This window comes from Miscanthus floridulus, chromosome 5, assembly GCF_019320115.1.
Source record: "Miscanthus floridulus cultivar M001 chromosome 5, ASM1932011v1, whole genome shotgun sequence".
In the NCBI taxonomy this organism is placed as follows: Eukaryota; Viridiplantae; Streptophyta; class Magnoliopsida; order Poales; family Poaceae; genus Miscanthus; species Miscanthus floridulus.
This window is the reverse complement of record NC_089584.1, coordinates 135,263,678-135,285,988: the sequence shown is the minus strand read 5'-3', so window position 1 is coordinate 135,285,988 and position 22,311 is coordinate 135,263,678. Positions and strand designations below refer to the sequence as shown.

General features: G+C 51.3%; 4 protein-coding genes, 1 non-coding gene and 1 pseudogene across 5 annotated transcripts; 3 read left to right on the top strand and 3 right to left on the bottom strand.

Moving 5' to 3' along the window:
* The first annotated feature begins 830 nt into the window (after window positions 1–830).
* LOC136453726 (putative F-box/kelch-repeat protein At1g15680) lies at window positions 831–2,622 on the top strand. Its single transcript, XM_066454283.1, has one exon. The coding sequence runs from the start codon at window positions 1,238–1,240 to the stop codon at window positions 2,291–2,293; it is 1,056 nt and encodes a 351-aa protein (XP_066310380.1). The 5' UTR covers window positions 831–1,237; the 3' UTR covers window positions 2,294–2,622.
* A 1,714-nt stretch (window positions 2,623–4,336) lies between these two features.
* LOC136455656 (U2 spliceosomal RNA) lies at window positions 4,337–4,532 on the bottom strand. Its single transcript, XR_010759140.1, has one exon. It is a non-coding gene; the product is annotated as a U2 spliceosomal RNA (small nuclear RNA).
* Window positions 4,533–4,564: 32 nt separating this feature from the next.
* Window positions 4,565–8,651, top strand: LOC136450879 (pentatricopeptide repeat-containing protein At1g05600-like). The gene is made up of 3 exons (XM_066451539.1): window positions 4,565–6,614; window positions 7,107–7,175; window positions 8,363–8,651. The coding sequence occupies exon 1, from the start codon at window positions 4,805–4,807 to the stop codon at window positions 6,542–6,544; it is 1,740 nt and encodes a 579-aa protein (XP_066307636.1). The 5' UTR covers window positions 4,565–4,804; the 3' UTR covers window positions 6,545–6,614; window positions 7,107–7,175; window positions 8,363–8,651.
* Window positions 8,652–8,820: 169 nt separating this feature from the next.
* LOC136450878 (chloride channel protein CLC-c-like) lies at window positions 8,821–13,201 on the bottom strand (annotated as a pseudogene).
* Window positions 13,202–15,847: 2,646 nt separating this feature from the next.
* LOC136450880 (glycosyltransferase BC10-like) lies at window positions 15,848–17,465 on the top strand. The gene is made up of 2 exons (XM_066451540.1): window positions 15,848–16,598; window positions 16,732–17,465. Exons 1-2 carry the CDS (start codon window positions 16,083–16,085, stop codon window positions 17,371–17,373), a joined length of 1,158 nt encoding a protein of 385 aa, XP_066307637.1. The 5' UTR covers window positions 15,848–16,082; the 3' UTR covers window positions 17,374–17,465.
* Window positions 17,466–18,549: 1,084 nt separating this feature from the next.
* Window positions 18,550–20,975, bottom strand: LOC136453725 (uncharacterized). Its single transcript, XM_066454282.1, has 3 exons — window positions 20,630–20,975; window positions 20,160–20,512; window positions 18,550–19,244 (listed from the first exon to the last, which is right to left on the bottom strand). Exons 1-3 carry the CDS (start codon window positions 20,804–20,806, stop codon window positions 18,797–18,799), a joined length of 978 nt encoding a protein of 325 aa, XP_066310379.1. The 5' UTR covers window positions 20,807–20,975; the 3' UTR covers window positions 18,550–18,796.
* Between the last annotated feature and the right edge of the window lie 1,336 nt (window positions 20,976–22,311).

Below are 22,311 nucleotides of genomic sequence, written 5' to 3'. Positions count from 1 at the left end.
CCTCCATGGAGCCGTCGTGGTTGGGGGGAGGGGGAGGCACGGTGGCAGCGGCGAGGAGGAAGAGAGGTGGCGACGACGGCGGAGGGAGAGGAAGAGGGCTGCAGATTCGGCCGAATTCGCTACCCGTGTACCGTAGCGGAGGGAGAGGAAGAGGCGACGACGGCGGAGGGAGAGGAGAGGAAGAGAGGTGGCAACGACGACGAGGAGGGAGAGGAGAGAGGAGAGAGGACGGGGCTTGGATAAGTGCGGACCTGACCTCTTTGGTTCACCGGATTAGATAATTTTTTTGGGTCCACGCTCGTCCAGCAGCCACGCATTTGCAGGGCGCGGCTCGTATTACCAGCCGCCCCTACTGTTCCATTTGTAGGGGCGGCTCAATCACCAGCCGCCCCTACAAATAACAACACCGGAGGCGGCTGGTGAGTGAGCCCCCCTACAAATTCTACCCATTTGTAGGGGTGGCTCGTATAACCGTTTGCTCCTGTTGTTTCATTTGTAGGGGCGGCTGGTCTCGTGGATCCCGAACACGTCACTGTAGGGGTGGCTCTATCACCAACCGCCCCTAAAAAAAATTATCCCGTTGCTATAAACCGTTTTCCACATAGTGAACGCGGAAAACACGCTGCAAACCTCGCGTCCAAAGTAGGTTTACCCCAAACCCAGCAACAATCCATGTTCTTGCCAAAATAGCAGGCACCAGACTCCACTGCTTGCTTGTATTGTATCAATTCCGGCGCAAAAAGTGCAACAGCGATCAAAAGCGTGTGTATACATATATCCAGTGACCAGTGGGCAACGGTCACGACTCACACGCGTGTTCACTGATTCTTCAGTCGGTCTGTAGGAGTATCATGCGCTTGCCGTGATGCGCATCGATCGACATCTCTGCGTGGCGTCGACATCCAAGTCGCTTGCTTCACCCGGTGGAGAAACCAAAGCACAGCCCAAGGCCTTATAAATAAGTACTTTCTCTGTTCCAAATTATAAATTATTTTCACTTCTTTTCATTCATTTCCTTATATGTCTAAATATATTATTATATGTAGATGTATAGTAAAATAGAGATACCAATAAAGTCAAAGCGAATTATAATTTACAACGGTAGGAGTATATGTCGTTCTATCCATCTATATATATATAGCAGTGTCCTGTTGAGTACAAATGTAGAATCAGCAGAAGGGTGCAGCAGGTTCAGGAGGAGCTCGTGGTGTCATAGTCTGTGGAAGGTCCAAAGAAGATGGAGGGCGAGATGGACGAGGACGTGCTGACGGAGATCCTCGCGAGGCTGCCGTGCAGGTCGCTGGCGAGGTTCCAGTGCGTCTCCACGTCGTGGCGGCGCATCATCTCCAGCGACTACATCCGCCGCAGGCTGCCGCTCATCACGTCGGGGGTGCTCTACCACGACGACACGCACCGCGGCGGCGACGACTTGGACGGCGGCAGGAGGCAGCAGGCGTACACGTACGCGTGCGCGTCAGGCGGCACGGCGGAGGCCCCGGACATGGGCTTCTTCCCGCGCCACGAGACGTCCACCATCATCGACGGCTGCAACGGCCTGCTACTCTACTACTCCTCCCGCCCGACGGCGTTCCACGTCGTGAACCCGACCACTCGGCGGTGGGCGGAGCTTCCGCCGCCGCGCGCCAGGACGCTGCTCTCCGTGCTGGCGTTCGACCCCTGCGCCTCGCCGCACTACAGGGTGGTGTGCTTCACGGGGTGGCTTCCCCGGGGCGCCACCATCGAGGTGTTCGACTCCGAGCGCGGCGCGTGGCGGGACCACGAGGTCGACTTCGGCCTCGACACCGACGCCATGTCGGCCACCATGCACTACTCCGGCGGCGCGCTCCACGTGCTGGCCTACTCGGGCCACGTCGTCCGCGTCGATCTGGACACCATGGCGTCCGCGGTCACCGCGCTCCCGGCCCCCGTCAGCTGCCGGGCGCGCGCCGGGCACTGCCGCGACCGCCTGCGGTTCGCGTCCAGCGACGGCACGCGCCTCAGGATCTGGGAGCTCAAGGACGCCGCCGGGGGCGAGTGGGCGCTGAAGCACGAGATCGGGGTCAGCGACGTCGTCCCCGGCGGCGCGTCCCAGCCCATCACGTTCTTGTTCATGGCGTTCCACCCCGAGCGGGAGCTGGTGTACCTGTGGTCGCCGTGGAAGCTGCTGGCGTTCGACGTGGTCGAGAGGCGCGTCGAGGAGGAGTGGGTGTTCGGATCGGAGAAAGAAGGCACGCACCTCATACAGGTTTGGCTGTTTCCGTTCTCGCGCCATTTGGCCAACGCGCTGGCCTGATTAGGCTTTGCCGACGAGCCGGAAATGGCATGGGGCCCAAGTGTTCGTTGCCTATCCACAATGCTCTGGTTGCTAAAAGATTGATAAAATATATCAAAACAGAAAACAAAGAGTCAAAGACAGTATTCGTCGAAAAAAAAGGAAAAAAAAAGACAAGAAGTAGTGAAACTGAAAATACCTTGAAATACTACATTGCAGACATGTTTGTTGCCCTGTATAGATCATGATTACTTGTATATGGACTGTTCATCTGTAACGGTGTGTAAGCGTGGTACTGTTTGTGTCGTTGATTTTCTAGTAATGTTTAATAATATATGTGGTTCAAGTTACTTTGAATGTTGGTAGCAACTCTGGCAAGTTGCACTGAAGATATCAAGTTATCAACTGATGCGATATGACAGCTTACCACGTGTACTCTTATTGTATTGTTATTATAGTACGCTTGAGTTGAAATCATGGTTTTAAAGGTGTCGTCCAGGCGTACCCAGCTCGTCTCGAGAAACAGTGGCGCCTAGGCGTCCAGACGTACCCAAGCACTGGCCTGGACGCCTTTAAAACATGGGTTGAAATCATGCCACTCATTTCGTTTTTGGCTAATTGTCCAAGCTATTCAGCTTGTGGATGCCATTAACTTAAAAGAAACGTCTTTTACAGTTCTGAAAATGGTTTACACTGAAAAGTAGCAGCGAATTGACAAAGACTGTACACTGAACAGTAAAAGTATAAACTTTGGCTAAGGTCGAGAATATTGGAGGCTTAGGTTGTAATGAGATTATTTTTAGAGCAACTACAATGTATTTAGACAAAATAGTCTAAATAGTGTAAAATATATATATATATGTATGGACAATCTTTGGAGAGGCTAGTTCCATTGGGTACACTGATAATAAATAAAAACGGCACCTAATAAGGGTATGTTTGGATCCCAGAGCTAATAATTAGCGTCTGTTTGGATACCAATTAGAAAGCATAAATGTGAGCTAATTATGGGTGAATAAGAGCCAATGAGGGCTAATTGGTGGTTAGAGTCCATTAAACCTTGTTAGCCCATAATTAGCTTTGGATCTAAACAAGCCCTAAGTCAATCATGCCTCTGCCTGCTCCACTTCTTCCTCCAACCATCGTCTTTCTCCGCCCGTCATGTCTTCTATGACCGCATGGGTCTTGCCACACCCAAATCAGTAGCACAGCTTCCAAGATCAATCTTCCCACGACTGAATCGAGCTCCTTGCGGTAGCCACCTCTCCAAATCGAAGGTTCGTTGACATAAATCGAGCTCACCCTGATATATGGCCGCCACTAAGAAGAAGGGTAGCACAGGCAAAACGGTTAGGCCGAAGGAGATTATAGGTGCACACGAACAGGGGTGGTGACCTTGCTTAGCGTGGCGAATTGTCAACAGCCGGGCACCATTGTACGAACCGATAGAGGGAGAGAGGCAGTTTATGTGTAGTCCATAAGCCTATTAGTATATTTGCTATGGACTACTATATAGACTACTATTAGTATATTTGCTCTGTTTTCCTTACTTGCCCTGTAATTTAGCTTTTCATTTTCAATAAAATCACAGTAGGGGCATGTACTAGACTACTCCCCCCTATAGACTACTTTATTGCTACTCTCTGTCAATGGGTAAATACATTTCTAGAATTGTTTAAAGTCATTCTTTTTTATGTTGACCAAATTTATAGAAAAAGTATACATTCTTGTGATCCACATTGTAAGAATATAGTTTAGTGTATCTAATGATATAAATTTGGTGTCATGAACCTTAGGTAGTTTTCGCTACAAATTCCGTTCACTTTTTTCAAAACAACTTATACAACTCTAAGAATGAATTTATTTAAGAACAGGGTAAAAACGTTCTGACTTAAAGACTACATAAATTGATTCATTCAAGAACTGTTGGAGTTAGAGTAAGGCCCATAGAACCTGGTCGGGTACCCTCACCTGGTCATCCAACAGAGCTCACAGGCCCACTAAAAGACTCATTTCGGGCCAGACAAACTCGGAAGTAAGACCATAAAATTTATTTCGAATTGGTTGGGGAGCGCCATGCTTGGGCAGTAGTGCAACGCCAAGCGAAGCTTGAGAGCCCCAGTAGCAAGCTACTGTGGTGGACCCTCCTCCACAATAAATAAATTTAATATCAAAGTGGACACATGGCCCACATATTAGATATTAAACTAATAAGAACAGATACTACACTTGATCTTAGCCAAAAGGCCGAGAAAGGTATGAGATTCTCATCTGCCCAGGGTCTTCTTTTATAGTCTTCCTCTGGCTATGCTCGCCCAAGTCCGCCGAGGTGGGACTAAACGAGCAGCGCGCTCCGCGCAGGCAAGGCGCGCTCTCTTTGGTTACCACCAGGCGTCGGTGCTACCCAGGCTGCGGTAGCAATGGGCTCTCCCAAGCCCATCAATTGGTAGCCCACCAAGGAATCCAACGGTCCTGGAATTCACTCATCGTCTCCTACTTTCGGCTTCATCATCATCAGAGTTTGAAGCAGCCATGCCTGATCGATGCCACCTCCTCGTCTCGCCGTCGGCCTGCCGAGTGCCGACGCTCATCTCCCGCCTGGCCGCCTCCCACGTGCCACGCCCAGACGCCTTCCTCCTCACCTCGGGCCATCTCGCCGCCTCCCCGCTGCGCCTCTCCAACCTCCTCCTCACACTCGCGTCCGTCCGCGGTGCCGCCGCGCACGCGGACGCCATCTTCGCGCGCCTCCCGGAGCCCGCCGCCGCTACCAAGCAGCAACAGCAAGTGGGCGCCACGCCGGTGCGGTGGCCGCGTGTGCTGACCCCGGCGCAGCTCGCCGGAGCCATACGCCGGCAGAAGAACCCGCTCGAAGCTGCCCACTTGTACTGGGACGCGCCTCGCCGCTACCCACCCTCCTGCTACCGCCACAATGACGACGTCCGCTCCACCCTCCTAGGCGCCGCCGCCGGCTCCCCCATCCTCCCGTCCCTCCTCCGCCGGGTCCTCCCATCCTCCCCATCCGCCGATTCCCTCCTTGCTGCTTCGATCCCCAACCTCTCACCCGCAGCCGCCGTGTCCATCTTCCGCTCGTCCCTCCCCTCCTCCCCGTCGCCGCCTTGGTCCCTCTCCTTCTCCGCCCTCCTCCGGCGCCTCGTCTCCCAAGCTCTACTCCCCGAGGCTGCCCGCCTCTTCGCCGACTTCGCCGGGCGCCCGGAAGTCTCAGTAGCATCCGCGGATCTTACTTTTCTCATCGCTGGTCTCTGCCGCGTGCGGCGCCCTGACCTCGCGCTGCAGGTGCTCGACGAAATGCCGAACCTATGCCTCGCGCCAGAGAGGGACGCGTACCGCGCGATTGTGCCTGCTCTCTGTGACGCTGGCATGCTTGATGAGGCTACACATGTCGTCTATTCCATGCTGTGGCGGGTGTCGCAGAGGGGCTGTGACGCAGATGTTGTGGTGTACCGGGCATTGCTGGTCGCACTCTGTGCGGCTGGCCGGGGCGAACAGGCTGAGCTGGTTCTGGATAAGGTGCTCAGGAAGGGGCTGAGGTCACCAGGTAGTCGTCGGTCTCTTCGTGTGCCAATGCTTGCTGTGCTTAACCTCGAGGATGCTCGGGAATCCATTGACCAGGCGTTGGCTGTTCGAGGTGGCCGTACTGTATGCAGCTTTGAGTCCATGATTCTTGACCTCTATGAAGAGGGTCGGTTTGATCAGGCAGACAAATTGTTCGAGGACATGGCCAAGAAGAATTTCAAGCCAACAATCTGCATGTATGAGGCGAAGATAGCTGCTTTATGCAGGGTAGGGAACGTGGATGATGCTGTGGAAGTGATGGAGGAGGAGCTGCCAAAGAATGGCCTTGTTCCAACAGTGACAACGTATAACTTGCTCATGAAGGGTCTTTGTGACATGATGCAATCAATGAGGGCACTAGAATACCTCAAAAAGACGGATAAGCAGCTTGGTTGTGTTGCTCAAAAGGACACTTTCTCAATCTTGGTCCATGGTTTGTGCTCAGAAACCAAGTTTATTGATGCTTCGAAGTTAATGGAGAGAATGGTGAAGGGACATCATCGGCCTGACAGAAGTGCATTCAACTGTGTTATTGAAGGTTTATGTTCTGCTGGCAGAACTTATGATGCATTGTTGTGGCTAGAGGAGATGATCGACCATGGAGAAACACCAAACATCCATGTTTGGTCATCCTTAGTCTCAGCAGTATGTATGTCCCAGTTTGAAGCTTTAGGAGCTGGACTGTTGGCGAAAGCTTAGGTTGTAACTGTACAAGAGGTGGAATTCAACCTAGGAAACTCTTGAAACTACAACTACGCCAATAATGAGTGTAAGTCACTCTTCTATTTATGTATGTAGAACGAAATGGCTGTGGTTTCATCTACTCTCAGTACCAAGAACACAGCTTTAAATCACCAAATGCATCTTACACTAAAATTCAAAGGCATGTTGTTTCGAAGAGAAAAGGTAGTATATCTGGGATGAAAGGGTGTTGTAGTTACATAGGAGCAATCTCTATCCTACAACTAAAAAGCCAGAGATGTTATCGTTCTGAGTTATAGGCTGATGTTATGTGGCTGCTAGGATTGAGAGGAGAGAGGCAAGAGGGAAGGGTTTTCCTTCTTAATTCTTGCTTGATTAGATTGATACATCTCCTCTCCTTATATAGAGAGGTTTACTTGACTCCTAAGCAAGCGACCCTTATCTCTAATTAACTCTAACACTAATGGGCTATACATCCAGCCCAAGCCCAATAGGCCCCTGCCATACTCTAACAGCTGAATCCTCTGTGCTTCATTTTCTTTTTGTTTTTTTTGAACAGAGGAATAACAGTTGAAGGAATCAGACTTTATATTATTATGGCGCTGTTTCGAAGATCTTTTGAGCAAAGGTAAGATGTTCTACAGCAGTTGAATTTGATGAGTTGCAAACATATTTGTGGCGTACCTGTGTCTATGAGATCAATTAGTATTTCACTGCAGTGAGCCAGTGAAAAAGAAACAAGATTATGACAGAATTTGTAGTAATTTCAATTTGTCATATTCAAACTGTGTGACATGTTTATGAAGTAATTTCTAGGAGCATTCATTGCAGGGTTATGAATAGCCATTTGTTTTCAGAATTAAACAACTCCAGTATATCACCTTCCTTTGAGGAAAGCTGAGAATGGAGAGGGTATTTGGCAAGATATTATATAGGAAAAAATACCTAAATAAGGGGGGTTTAGTTCATTTGAAGAAGAGTTATAAAAATTCCCCTGTGTGGAATGATCTTCTCAAAGTAAAGGATTTATACTTAAAAGGTAGGTCTGTGGTGATTGGGGATGGTAAGAGTACCAGCTTTTGGCACGATGGTTGGTGTGGGCTTGTCTCCTTGGCAGACAAGTTCCCTAGGCTGTTTGAAATAAGTGAAGATCAGGAGTGCATGGTCGAGACTGAGAAACAGAGAAGGTGGAAGCCTAAATTTAGGAGATAGTTGCATGAAGATTTGCAAAACCAACTGGGGAGGCTCCAAGGTATAGTTTACCGTTGTTGTACCAATGGTAATAAAGACAGAGCGAGATGGGGTTGGGAGAAATCAGGTGTTTTCTCTATCAAATCTACCTATAAACATTTATGCAAAAATGAATATGGGCCTAATAACAAGAGAATTTGGAAAGCCAGGATCCCTCTAAAGATAAAAAATTTTATGTGGCTGGTGTCTCAAAATGCGATTCTGACTAAGGACAATCTGAGTAAACGTAATTGGAAGGGGAACAAAGCTTGTGCTTTCTGTACAGAGGAGGAGGATGGTCATCACATCTTTTTTGGGTGCCTGACTGCGAAATATATTTGGAGTTTGTTAGCTTACTCTCTAGGAACTGATTGTAGACCAAGCAACATTGATCAGTATTAGGTGTGGGTTAATAAAATTCTGCCTCGTAGCCGACAAATGCATGCTGTTGGGCCCGTAGCCGTTTGTTGGGCAATTTGGCGTGCTCGGAATGCTGTTTGCTTTCAGAATAAACGAATTAAATCTCCTACTAAGATTGTTTGTATGATCTGCTCGTTTCTTACGTATTGGGCATGATTACTGAAGGAAGAGCTGAAGACTCAAGTCATTCAAGGTGCAGATGTGGTGAAGACGGCGGCCCTCTTCTTCCACAAGCAGAACCAGCAGGCTGCCGTACGCTGCCTGATATACAAGGGGTGGCACGTCTCAGATTTTGGGGAGCTGTGGAGGCTGTTTCGTCTAAGTCTGTCTTGTTAGCTTGGCCAAGGCCACGTTCCATGTAATACGGTTAAACTTCCAGGAACTGTGGTGGTGTGCTCAGGATTATGTTCCCTTGGTGATCCTACGCCTGAGCGTGGTTTTACTGTTATTTTCTGTGTTGGTTGGATATACATGTTCTAAAAACTCGTTGTAATTTCGTTGTTGCGGTAATGAAATTCGGTTTTACCGGTGTGGAAAAAAGAATTTATATGCAGGAAATTGTTGTTTGTTAAACTGTAAGCTGTCTAGTTCAATGACATTATCAACCAAATTGGTTCGAATATTTGAAACAATCGCCAATAATTATCTGTGAGATATCTATACAATGTCTAAAATCCCAGGCTTGTCAGTTCTGACAAAATATTCAAGCACACCACTTTTATCGCAGGGGACAGGGTGCTGACTGAAGAGCCTAAGTTTTTTGTTCGAAACGTATTGAAAGCCTAATATTAAACTAGTAATAAAAACCTATTACAGATGCAGTGCAATGCAATGGAATGGCATTCGCGTGCCGGCCGTGCTTTGTCGTTCTAGCGGGGGAGCACGTTCGGGTACAGCCCGCGGATGTACTGCGGCATGAAGTCGTGCCGCGTCAGGATCCCCACCACCGGCGGCCTCTGCACAACACAAAAGAATCGCACCGTTCGTGTCACGTCGCATGCGAAACCACAGAAGAAATGGAGTTGTCGGCTGGCATACTTACCCCCTGCGTCCTGGGCACGACGCACATGTGGCGGAGGCCGAGGCCGCGGAACAGCGTGGCGGCCTTGGCCAGCGACATGTTCTCCACGACGGTGTACGGCGACCGGTTGGTGATGGGGTGGAGGTCCACGTACATGTCCATGTCCTCCTCGGTCAGCTCCAGGTCCTCCACCTTGAGGCCCTTGCCGGAGCCGGCCTTGGCGAAGTCGAACGGCGCGAGCGTGCGAAACACCTCGGCGGCGCCGGTCTTGACGCGCGCCCTCGTGAAGATCCTCCCCTGCAGCAGCACCAGCAGGTGGGAGCGCAGGACGAGGCCGCACAGCTCCGGCGCCGGCGCGAACGGCGGGTCCTCGATCACGGGGAACCCGTTGTGGCCCGTGCTCCTCAGCGTCTCGACGACGGCGCCCACGCGCTCGACGCTGGAGAAGGTGACGAGCGGGCCGGACACCACGTCGCCGGCCACCAGGCTCCGCGTGCACCTCCAGGTAAGGGAGCCCCTTCATGCGCACGATCTGCTCGTACACCCCCTTGTTGAAGCAGTCCGCCACCGTCTTGGCGATGAGCTGCACGAGCATGATGAGCGGCAGCAGGAGCAGGTCGTTGGTGAGCTCCAGCAGGATGACGCACACCGACACCGTCATCCGCATCGTCCCGCCGAGGAAGGACGCGGCGCCGAGCAGCGCGAAGAGGCCCGGGTCGAGGCCGCTGACCGAGCCCAGCAGCGTGCCGACCAGGCGGCCGAACGAGGCGCCCGACAGGATGACGGGGATGAAGAGGCCCGACGGCACGGCCACGCCGTAGGTGAGCAGGCCCAGGGTGTACACCGTGGTGAAGAAGACGAGGAGCGTAGACACGCCGAACTCCCTGTAGTCGTACTCGGCGCTGAAGAGGTTGCGGATGGCGTCGTCGTTGGTGTTGAAGAAGAGGGATGCCAGCGCGTTGTAGTGGCCCGGCGGGCACTGGAAGTTCTTGAAATTGCCAGAGCGGCCGATGGTCGGGCACTTCGTCCTGGCGAGCTCGGGCGGGCAGGGGGTGCACGTCGTCAGCCACGGCAAGCCGAAGGTGCAGCACGAAGTGATCACCGAGATGGTCACCGTCAGGACGATCTTGTAGCACGCGCCCTTCCTGCAAATTTGAACGCGCCCAGTTGTTAGTGTCCTATGAAATTAACTGCTGTAGAGTGATGAAAGGCTCACCATCAGATTGGCACTTACTCGTTGACGAGGCTATATACGCGAAGGACGCGGTCGACGAGGAAGTTGAAAAGAGCACCAAGCAGACCGCCGAGGACGCCGAGCAACACGACCGCGGCATGGTCCGTTACGGTGTAGGTCACTTGCCGTGAGCCGAGATCGAACATGATCAGCCCTCCTTTGCCAAACAGGCCACAGTGGCCACCACGGCAGTAGGTGATTAGCGCGTGCAACACCATTGTCACCACTGCTGTCGTAGAGAAGGTCCTCCAAAGAAGCGCGCTCCGCCACCTGACGAGAGATTGATTGCAAGGGCAAACCATATTAGATCATGCACTGTCTGCACTCCAACATGTTGGTTTCGGTTTCGACTTTCCAGGGAGAGAGCAATTTCTGAGCCGTCCGTATTATGAGGTAGGAAACTCTCAGTACGGTTCTATATATATTACCATGATGTAACTTCTTCAAGCGCAAAGAGCACGCCTCCAACCGGGGCACGGAAGGCCGCCGCCACACCAGCTGCAGCTCCGCAGGTGATGAGATCCCTTCGGTCCAGATCATTCTTGAAGTACCTGATCCAGTTCCAGGTGAGGCCATACTTCCGTGACCCACCTTGCCCGAGCAAGGAGGCAACACAAGCACCGGTGTGCACCATAGGGCCTTCCTTGCCAAGCACAAATCCAGCAGATACCCCTAGTATTGAGCCTAAAATCTGCATTTGCAGTAATAGCATAATCAGATGTAAATCAAGACATCAATATCAAAATAACTTAGAACCACCACAGCTTGAAAGTTTCAGGGCACCACCTTCACTGAGAGGGTACTAGGCGCCAAAATCGAGTGCGCATCGACGCCGTTCAGATACGCCTTCACCTCAGGGATGCCAGACCCGGCTGCTGCCGGGGCAATGTAAGCGCACAACGCTGCAGCCGCAGCAGCCAGCATTGCATTGCAACCGATGTATAGCACAAAAGCTGCCAGGTACCTGAAGCGCCAAGCAATGTTAATTAAGCAAAATGAAGAAGAAAGTAGAAAGAGTTTGGCATTGTAACTTGTAGTAAGCGAGATCCGTACCGGTTCTCGAGCATGAGATCGCCCGTCAGAAGCAACTTGAACCCAGCGATGTTTTCGACAGCAATGTTGCTGAAGAATCCAACTAGGCCAACGACTACACCTACAAAAAGTGCCAGCACCCATTTAAGGACCTGGTATTGGAAGATCTGAAGTTTCCCTCTTGATCTCCAGTCTTGGTTGTACATTTCATTCTCCACAATTCTGAAATCATTAGTGAAACTGACGTGAGGAAATGCATGAATAAGATTGGTCCAAACCTGCTGACTGCTGAGTGTATGCTGACCAAGTTCATGGTAACAGTGATAGTCTGTTTTTAATGTAACTTAATAATCTCTTTTTATTAAGCATAGCACTTTTTTCATGCATTGGATTGGATAAACAATCAATCAAGTAGCATAGAAAAAAAAAGATTTTCGTGCAAGAAAAATTCAGGAAACCTACAAAGAGCAGAACTTTCTTTGCAACAACTGCAAAGACAGTCAGACATCAAATCCACAATGACATACAAGTCCTTGGTTAATTAAAATCGTAATTACAGTACATTTATGTTACAGTCAGAGATCAAATTCGGAATGTTATGTCAAGGGGCTGAAACGTCCACTATTAATAAACTCAAACAATGACATCAATAGCACTCGAAGCAATAATCAGCACTGTAGCAGCAAGGATATCTGCGAAATACAGTATGTGGAAACACAAGGGCATGCATGCATACTCGTAATCGAGGCTCTCAATGGGGCAGGTGTTGGCGCCAACGATGGCCATCTGCGACGTCGTGTTGGTGCCGCGCTGGTAAAGCAGTGGTCGCTGCAGCGCGCCAGCCGCATCCTCGACGTCCTTCCCCCACTTCACCGACCTCGTCGACATCGGAGTTGCAATCGGTGTCGCCGTTGGCGTCGCCAACGGCGTCGTGCAGGAGCTCTCGGCCCCGTCCAACTCACTTTCTTTTCCAGCCGTAGTTGCCATGGTTTCTCACTTCCACCTGACGGAAGTAATATGCTTTACTATCTGCCTCTTCTTATAGTCAAGTAGGTTGTGTGTTCTTCATCCTCCTGTGATGAAAAAAAAAAGATTAGTGCTCAAACATGGTATGGACGTTATGTTTTTCTTGAGAAACAGCGTTTCGGCGTCTTATTGGAATCAAACAAACAAGAAAACACATGATCTAAGATTCCATGCTTGCAGTTTTCAGATGGCAATGTAATGCGCGTCGCTCGTCGTATCAGTTTTGTGACTGAAACTTCTAGTTGTGCTGGCCACTCTGAGAAACGCGGTTTTGTATCGACGACTGACGACCAATCTGATATCTAATACCAATGCGGCGTAATTATGTAGCCGCGACCGCGATGAATTGATTGAAAGATGGAAACTCAACGATACACCTCCGCGCGTAGCATCCAATCCCAATCTCCTCCTCGCCGTCGTCTGGTCCTACCGGGACGCGCGCCTCGTGAGCTCGCCGTCGTCTGACCCAACCGGGACGCGCGCCTCGTGAGCTCGATCCATCTCACGCGGCCAAACGGAGAGAATCTGACGGATCAGCATTATCCATCCGCGCCACCCGGCCGCCCCCAACACTTGCCAAGACGACGACGAGCGACAGGAGAATAGGCCACCGACGTGCGCGGTGAGAGTCCCGGGAATTCGCAAGGCAAACTGGTAAAGGGTGATTTGGTGGAGGAGAGGCGCGGAGGAGTTGGCGGCGGCAAGTTAGCAGCGCCCTGGTCCCCTCTCCTGCCACCCTTTAAATACCAAGGGTCTGCGCGTGCGTGCCATGAGCCAGGGACTCCGTGTCTGTCCCGTACTGCATGGCGTTGGATCCCGCCGGCCGCCGAGGAAACCGTCTCGTCCTATTCCCACGCGTGAATGGATATAGATCATACGTACGCTACAACTAATTAAGCGCCGTGCTTCAGCGTGCCTCTGGCCCTCTGCCTCCCCATGCACCTCTCCGCCACGCCGCCTGGCCGCCATGTCGCCCGGCCCCCGCCTCTCCCCGTCTCGCGCGGTCGCGCCCGCCGCCCTGCTCCACCACACCGCCGCGCCGTACGGCTGCATGGCAACCGTCCCACACGCGGCCACTCCGCCCGGCATAGCTCCCTCAGGCAGGCCCCAATGCTCCTGAGTCCTGCCACAATGCAATCTGGGAGGAGGCAAGTGCAGGCGGCACCGCGGCAGCCGTCCCGATCGGAGTCCACCGCTAAGGAGAGATATAGACCTTGATAGATAGATATAGATATGGAGAGAGACGAAACAATGCAATTGATTTGTCACTTTGGTATCTTATATTAATCAAATACACCTTGTCTGCTAAACATATTGGGGCGGAGTTGCTGAAGTATCATCAATTTGTGCAGGCATAGATGGAGTGGGAAATATGAAGCTCATTTATGGTTGCTGACTTGAGAATTTAGCCTGCATTTCAAGCTTTAGAACATGAAGAATATTAAATTATAAAATCTGTTACTCTCTATCACTGAAATTGCCCTCTTTTGTGGTTGCTGAATTTGGTAAGAAAAAGGGGGGGGGGGGGGGGGGGGGGGGGGGGGGGGGGGGTCTATTATTGCATAACCTTATGATTTATCATGTTTTTGGAATTTGAGAAGCTGTCATGTAACTTTTTTATGCCTCTTTTCTTTTTCCGTGCTGATTTTTTCCTTTTTTAAGTTTAACTTTAGTTTTTATTAGTTTTTGAGGAGCTCATGACATCAAATGTGTACAGATTTATAGGGATGACTTGCTGGTGTCCAACCCACATTAAGCGGGTAGTTGATGAGTACACTTGCAATGCACCGCATCACAAGGCAAAGCAATTTGGAAGAGGAATTTATGGTGAACTTAGCTATCATGATCTGAATTTCCTTCCTTTGATTTAGAACATATACTTGAATTATGTGTTTTACTCTTGTTTGTACAAGCTTGCTTTAATCAGTGATGGACCTAGGTTTTTACCTCTGGGTATGCGCAGCAAAAAAATTTCTTATGCAATTCGATGAAAATTTTCTTTTTTATTTTTTTTACATTGAAAATTTCTACCTATCTCTATGACTGGCGGATCCCAGGGTATGCGGTGGCCCACCCTGCATACCCTGTGGGTCCGTCCCTGGCTTTAATACATTGTGTAAATCATGCCTATATAATGTCGCTCGACAGCATGTTGCTGGCGAACTCAAAACACCTTGTTTTTCTTATCGCATTGATTTTTTTTTTTTTTTGCTCTCGTGGAAAAGTGTCTCCCTTTGCAATGTAGGGCATAATAATCCTAGTATTCTCTTTATTTGTTTTTGGGAAAGCTAACAGGCAACCGTGTTTTTTTTTTCTGTTTATCGGCACGCGGTTTCCAACCGTTTGATCCTTGTACTTGTACATGGGAAGCTACCCGATGTCCGATCCAGACGGCATGTCGTGGGTGAGAGCGTGTGGGAGCTAGAGCCGAAGCTGTGCCAAACAAACTCGGCTGTTTGGCAGGGCTCCTCGTGAGGGGCTCATCCGCAGGAGCCAGAGCCATTTTGGAAGAGACACAATTGGTGGCTCCTCCAAACAGCTCCGGCTCTTATGTTTTTCACTGAAAACAGCTTCTCCGGCAAAACCTTTGGCAGGGCTCCTCCAGAGGAGTCAGAGGTCGGAACAGGGGAGGAGCTCTACCAAACATGCCCTTAGTCTTCAACTTTAACCAACTAAACTTTAGACAATGAGACATGTCATGTAGGATAGATACTGTAAACCGATCGGCCATATCACTTGATTTGTTTTCACAAGATTATATCTAATCTAAACCATGGACCTTAAATTTGGAAGGATGAAAGTGTTTGAAATCTTGAGCATCCATGTGTGGTATGGACTCCTTTATATTTTGAGATAAGCTAATGAGAAACGCGTTCTTTTGGTTTGTTGATTGCGACTACAAGTCTTCAACATTCACGATCCGATCTGACCGATGGTAGATTCCTATGCCTGACCTCGGTATTAACTTTCATCCCCTGAGTTGTTGGACAGCTTGTTGTACATACCCGATCAAGGCCGACATTCCCAAGAACGCTATCTGTCTTTCCTCATAAAACCGATCGCCTTTGCATCCATGTTTTGGTACTTTCCAGCGTACTTCTTGGGCTCAGACATGCGACGGACTCATCTCCTTTTCCTTGAATCTTTCTCCTCGATCTCTTTCTTCCCGGCTTGTTTTATTCCTCTTCCTACGTACGTTCCCTCGATCTGATCATAACTGAATATCTCCACTTTTTGTCCAATTGTCTGAGATATCGATCGGACTATACTTTTCTGCTGCCCTCTCCATGCATGCCTTCCTCGTGAAGAAGGGACGCTCAGAGAATCAGAACTGTAGGCTGGAGTGCTCGTTCATCCTGGTATCGTAGGTTGGCCAATCTCGCAAGCCATGAATCGCGGCCATCTGCGCAGAGCTTAAATCTCCCTCCTCCCTCGTCCATGTCACCCCGGCCCCCAGCTGCAAGCGCTCGTGTCCGTAATACCGTTTGCCGTTTAGCAACTGCAACAACTCGTCGTCGTACAACTACGGACGACGGACGTATGCGCTTGTTGTGTTCCTCCACGACAAGGGCATGAAGGGCTGGCTTGACGATTTCAAAGTGATGCTCACGAGGAACGAGCCCATCACCGGCCTCGCCAAGGTGGTCGCGTTCCTTGTGATCTTCGCGCTCGGCGTCGTCGCCGGCCTCTGGGTGTCTGCCGGTGTCCGCCAGTCCCAGGAAAGCATCGTCCCGAGGAGCATCGGGTTCCAGGGCAGCGGCGGCGGCATCTGCTGCCGGCCCGACATGGACCCCGAGTTCGAAGAATTCGTGGCCCCGACGCGGCTGATGCACGACATGACGGACGAAGAGCTGTTCTGGCGCGCCACGCTGGTGCCGGCCGCCGCCAGGTACCCGTTCGAGCGCGTGCCCAAGGTGGCCTTCATGTTCCTGGCCGGCCACGGCGTCCTGCCGCTGGCGCCGCTCTGGGAGCGCTTCTTCCGCGGCGGCCACGAGGACCGCTTCTCCATCTACGTCCACGCGCCGCCCGGCGTGGCGATCAACGTCTCCGAGGACTCGCCGTTCTACGGCAGGCAGATCCCCAGCCAGGTTAGTTATATATTGTCGCTCGCATGCTGCATGATAGATGCTATGCTTGCTCGATAGATTGATCGAGACACTTCTTTTAGCTCACGATCGATCGCTTCGTCTGACGAATGCTGTCTGTCCTGCCGATTTTCAGAAAACCAAATGGGGCGACGTGACGCTGGTGGACGCCGAGAAGCGGCTGCTAGCGAACGCGCTGCTCGACTTCTCCAACGAGCGGTTCGTGCTCCTCTCGGAGAGCTGCATCTCGGTGCACAACTTCACGACGGTGTACGACTACCTCGTGGGGTCGCGGCACAGCTTCGTGGAGTCCTACTACCGGAACGACCGGGGCTGCCGGAACCGGTACAGCCGGAGCATGGCGCCCGACATCACGCTGCGGCAGTGGCGGAAGGGGTCCCAGTGGCTGGAGCTCAGCCGCGACCTCGCCACGAGCGTGCTGACGGACACCAGTTACTACGCGCTGTTCCGGCGGCACTGCCGGCCGTCGTGCTACCCCGACGAGCACTACGTGCAGACGTACGTGACGCTGCGGCACGGCGCGCGCAACTCGAACCGCACCGTCACGCGCGTGGAGTGGCGCGCGGGAAAGTCCCACCCGGTGACGTACGGCGCGAGGGACGCCACGCCGGAGCTCGTCCGGAGCATCCGGACCAGCACCGAGCCCTGCGCGTACAACTCCCGCCCGACGTCCACCTGCTACCTGTTCGCGAGGAAGTTCGCGCCCGACGCGCTGGAGCCGCTGCTCAACATATCGTCGACGGTCATGCACTACTAACTGTTTTTTATTTGCCGTGGAGGCGTTCGACGGACACAAAACACGAGTTTGTAACTTGTTCAGATAATCAGATTAATTACACGTTAGGCATCGATCGGCTGTAATACGTGGCCGACCCCAGGCATTGAGGCATATGATATCTGGTTGGGTTGCCCCTATGCCGTTGGTGCTGAAGGCAGGCAGAGGCAGCAGCCAGCAGCAGAGCCCACTAGCTGTTGCAGCAGCGCACCAACACCAAGTTGCTTTGCCGCCTACTACCAAACGCCAATTGGCATGGAACCACCACGTACTGGTACTACCACCGCCCCTGCGTGCAACAGGATCGGTTTGGTTGCGCTTTCTCATCAAGGAACAGCGGGGGCCCAAGCACACCGGCGGCACGCCAACTACTTCCAGCTCCTCCTCCTCCGCTTCGCGATCCAACAACTGAGGAATAATTGCATTCAATTCCCGCACTTCCACTCGAGTACGCGAGCGGGTTCCATTCCAGGTCGTTTGTGTCTGGTCGGTTGGCTGCTTTATATCGTTGCTGGTTTATTTATACAAGAGAGAAGTACTACTGACTAGTTTATTAAAACAGTGTCCATGTAAGGGGGCTGGTCAGCCCAGCCAGCCCCAGCCGAACACGGATTTCGTCCTTCTGCTCCGCATCCGGCGCCGGCAGGCCTCGCTCGCTGGCCCGCTGTGACGCTGGCCCAGGACATGCATGGCCCATCAGCGCACGCAGCGGTGCATGGTAGCTGCGATGGACTCGTCGACTCCCGCGGGTAATCCTCCTTTGCTGAATCCCTTGAGGTACCATCAGCAGGAACCTGTAATTAGCACAAAAGCCCGTGCAAAAAAGGCACAAAGCGGAGGCGGACAAGGAAGGGATTAGGCAAAAGCGGAGGCGAAAACATCTGGATCGGCAGGTGATCGATGCGACAACCGGCAGTTCGGCAGAGTATTGTATCCACACTGCACCAGCTTCCTGCCAAGCTACCAGGCAGCAGGTGAAGGTGGCATTTGGTATACAATGCATTTCGAGATGGTTAATCAGACCAGACACCAGACGGCAGGTCTGTAGATCAGGACAGAGAAAGAAAAGGGGCGGCGAGAAGATCTCTGATTCTCATCGCAACAAACACATCCAGCTCATGCCACGAGCGTGTGGGATATGCAGGCACACAACTGGAGTAGGACACAAAAGCTTGGCTCACGTTTCATATATATTTTAGAGTTCTATATTTTATTTATCATCATATATATAAACGACCTGTATGTACAACGCCGCCCCTCTCTCTTTATTATGTACTCACTCACGCGCTATGAGTATATTAACACACGGACTGACGGACACGGCCACGAAAACTTGATACGCTAGGGCTAGCTTGGACCGACCCGGCGCCACCACGAGCTCCACTGCTCCACCGATCGATCACGATCAGCAGGACCCTCTGAGGATCTCGGCGAGGCCGGCGCGCTGCTCGTCGGTGAGCTCCTTGGGGAAGACGATCTCGAACTTCACCTTCAGGTCGCCGCGCGCGCCCTTCTGCTCGGGGATCGGCATGCCTTCGCCGCCGATCACCTTCTCGTACCCGGGGCAGATGATCTCGTCGTGGAACGTGCAGCTCACCTTCTTGCCGCTGAGGAGCCGGAACGAGAAGGACCAGCCGGTGAGCGCGCTCACCAGCAGCACCTCCGCCTTGAGCACCAGGTCGTTTCCCACCCGCTTGAACGTCGGGTGCTTCTTCTCCGACACCGTGAAGATGGCGTCGGCGGGCAGGCATCCCGGCCGCTCGTCCCCCATGCCTTCGAACACGATCTGCTTTCCTTTCTTCCACCCTGGCTTCACCAGCACCATCTGAGTCACCTCCTTCTTGACGATTGACCTGCATGCCCAAATAAACCACTTCGAGCCATTAGTCTAGTCTAGCTCAAGAAGTGCCACCAAATATGCAATACTCTAGTCTCTAGTAAACGTCTAAGAGTGAGTACGAGGAGGAAGGATGCTCAGGAGTCACTGTCCCTGAAAGCCACCTAGGCCACCACCCTCACATGTAAAAAGGACCATTCCTCTCTGCTCGGTGATACATCCAAAACGGGGGTATTAAAAAGGCTCCAACAAACATGCACACGCATATGTGGCGAAGGAAGCATCTTGGGGCCTCAGGATTATCTTGTGGAGATAGCCAGATAGGATCCCTAGCTGTACTAACCGCGTTGGGAAACATTGTTATCGTGAGCTTGTGTTAGGTAGGATAATCTTGCAAGATACCTGCAAGGGGGAAAAGAGGGGTCACACACACCAAAGGCCACTCGCGTAAAAAGGTTTCACGCCCTATGTTCCAAAGCTAGCTTAATATTCCACTGACAAATGAAAGGTGGTGGTACAAAAGCAGTGACCCGACCCCCACTGTAAAAACACAAGTGCTCGCGCCATATAACCTTGAAAAAAAGCAGAAAGTGATTGTGCTGGTTCACTGCTCATCGAGAGCTACCGAACAGTGCGGCAAATTGGGGGTCGGGGGTGGCACAACACGAAGTGGAATGTCTGTCTCACTGTCGCCATCAGAGCGAGCTCTGAATTCCGGCCTAACCCTCAAGTTTCCAAGCATCGATTCACTGTTAAAATCTGAATCTATATCGACGGAAGCTCTTCTTCGATTAAATTCTCCGCTTTGTTGTTTTGAAAAGAAAAACAATCTACTGACAAGCGATTGCTCACCGGATTTCATTTCTAGCAAGGTTTTGCACCAATCTTGTTCAATAGGCAGAGGAAAACCGACAGAGGAGAAAGCAAGTACCCGTTCTTGGTGACGACGTCGCGGGTGAACTTGACCTCCTTCTTGCAGCCGCGGCAGAGCTCCTCGAGGGTGCACTCGAGCTTGCGCTCCAGCGGCGGCGCCTTGCGCATGATGGAGCTGGAGAACTCGGCGAACGCGCGGCGCCCGCCGGGGTTGCCGGAGCTGTACACCTTCTTGAACTCCCTCGCCGGCGTGCCGGGCGCGCTCCTCGTGCAGAAATCGTCGCTGCGCGTCCTCTCCATGCGCGCCCCGACGCCGGCGCCGAGGCCTCCGCCACCTCCCGCCCTCTCACCGGCCCGGCCGTCGTTGCACAGCCCGAACACGGCCCTGTTCTCCTGCTGGTCCAGGAGCGCCTGCGCGAGAAAGGAACACGTCACGACACGGCAAGGCAAGGCGCAATGCACAATTCACAGGAACGCGCGCACGGCACGGCAGGGAAAGGGAAACGCCGTCGGCGCGCTCGCGCTCACCTCGTAGGCCTCGCTGATGGCCTTGAAGCGCGCCTCGGCCTCGGGCTTGGACGCCGGCGGGTGCTTGTCGGGGTGCCATTTCTTGACGAGGTTCTTGTACGCGGCGCGGATTTCCTGCGGCGAGGTGTCCTTGGGGATGTTGAGGATCTTGTGGTACAGCTCCGGCGGGTTCCCCATCGGAGGCGACGGGGAAGGAGGATGTCTGGGCGGGCGGGCCGGCCTGGCGCAGGGGAAAGCAAAGGATGAAGCAGAGAGGAACGAGGAGTGGCGTGGTGGGCGGGCGGTATAAAGTGGCGAACAGAGGAGGGTGAGGGTGAGAGCAGAAATAGAGAGTGAGCGAGAGAGGAGTGGCTTTTATGGAGGAGTAGAGTAGGGTCGTCTATTTGAACCGGTTTTAAATTTTAGATTAAATAAATAGAGATGGAGCAACAATGGGAGAGAGGGGGTTACTGCAATTGTGAATGGATGCCATCGTGAAATGGAGGTACGTACTCCAGTACTAGCCCATCGTACGTGTGGGGGCCATGGAAGTCATGAGGTGAATTGTTTGCAAATGGCAATGGACATGGACATGGACATGGACATGGACAAGGACTGAAAGGGGCAGGGAGGAGGAACAAGAGGCCCAACGATGTGATCGTGTGAGATTTGTTGCTTTGCGTTTCGCACTAGCTCGCCACACTCCATGAGGTTAAAATTTTAAAATAAAAGCACGTAGCGGCCGATAATAGATACCCCACAAAATAAGTCAAAAATCAAATATTTCTAGATTCAACCAAATATATAAATAAAAAGTACTAAAATATACGATTCGTAATAAGTATTATTAGATATGTCGTGGAATATACTTCTATTATGCATTTTTTTAGAGATATAAATATTGATAATATTTTCTTTATACTTCGTCAACCTTCAAAAGAGTTTGACTCCTCCAAGTGTATCTATCTTTTGCAGCAAATAGATGTAGATGTAGATATTTGACATTTATTGTACATATTTTTATTTTATAGCTAACAGATATAGATATTATTTTATTTTCTTGTAGCTATTATTTATGATATATATGTCCTTTTATTGTTCATTTGTTTCTTAATATAGCTACCATTTTAGATTCTTGCAACCAATAGATATAGACACAATCCAATTTTCTTGTAGACTATTGTGTTATACTACTCTCTCCGTTCCAGATTATAAGACGTTTTGACATTATCTAGATATGTAATAAAATCAATGATCCAGAAAAGCCAAAACGTCTTGTAAATTGGAACGGAGTGAGTACTATGGCCCCGTTTGGTAGAGCTTCACTTCATTAGTAAAGCCCTTTTTTTTTGCTTTAGCTCCACGAACAGCTTCACCAGTGGAGCTGAAGTGGTTTTGGTAAACTATTTGGCAAAATAGCTTCCCTGTGAGAGCATGTTTTTAGGGGCCTGGAGGAGGAGCCGGGAGAAGCCATTTTTTTTGGCTCAATCCCACCCCAAATCACTATGAGAGCATGTTTTTAGGGGCTTCACCAGTGAAGCTATTTCACTTTACCCCGTTTGGCAGAAAACGGCTCCAAACGGCTCCTGAAGCCGGTGGAGAAGCCCTGCCAAACGGGGCTTATATATGTCCACTTATTGTGCCTGTGTTTCTCAATATTTTTTTGCTTGCAAAGTAAGCCCTGTTCGGCTGGCAGAATTTTG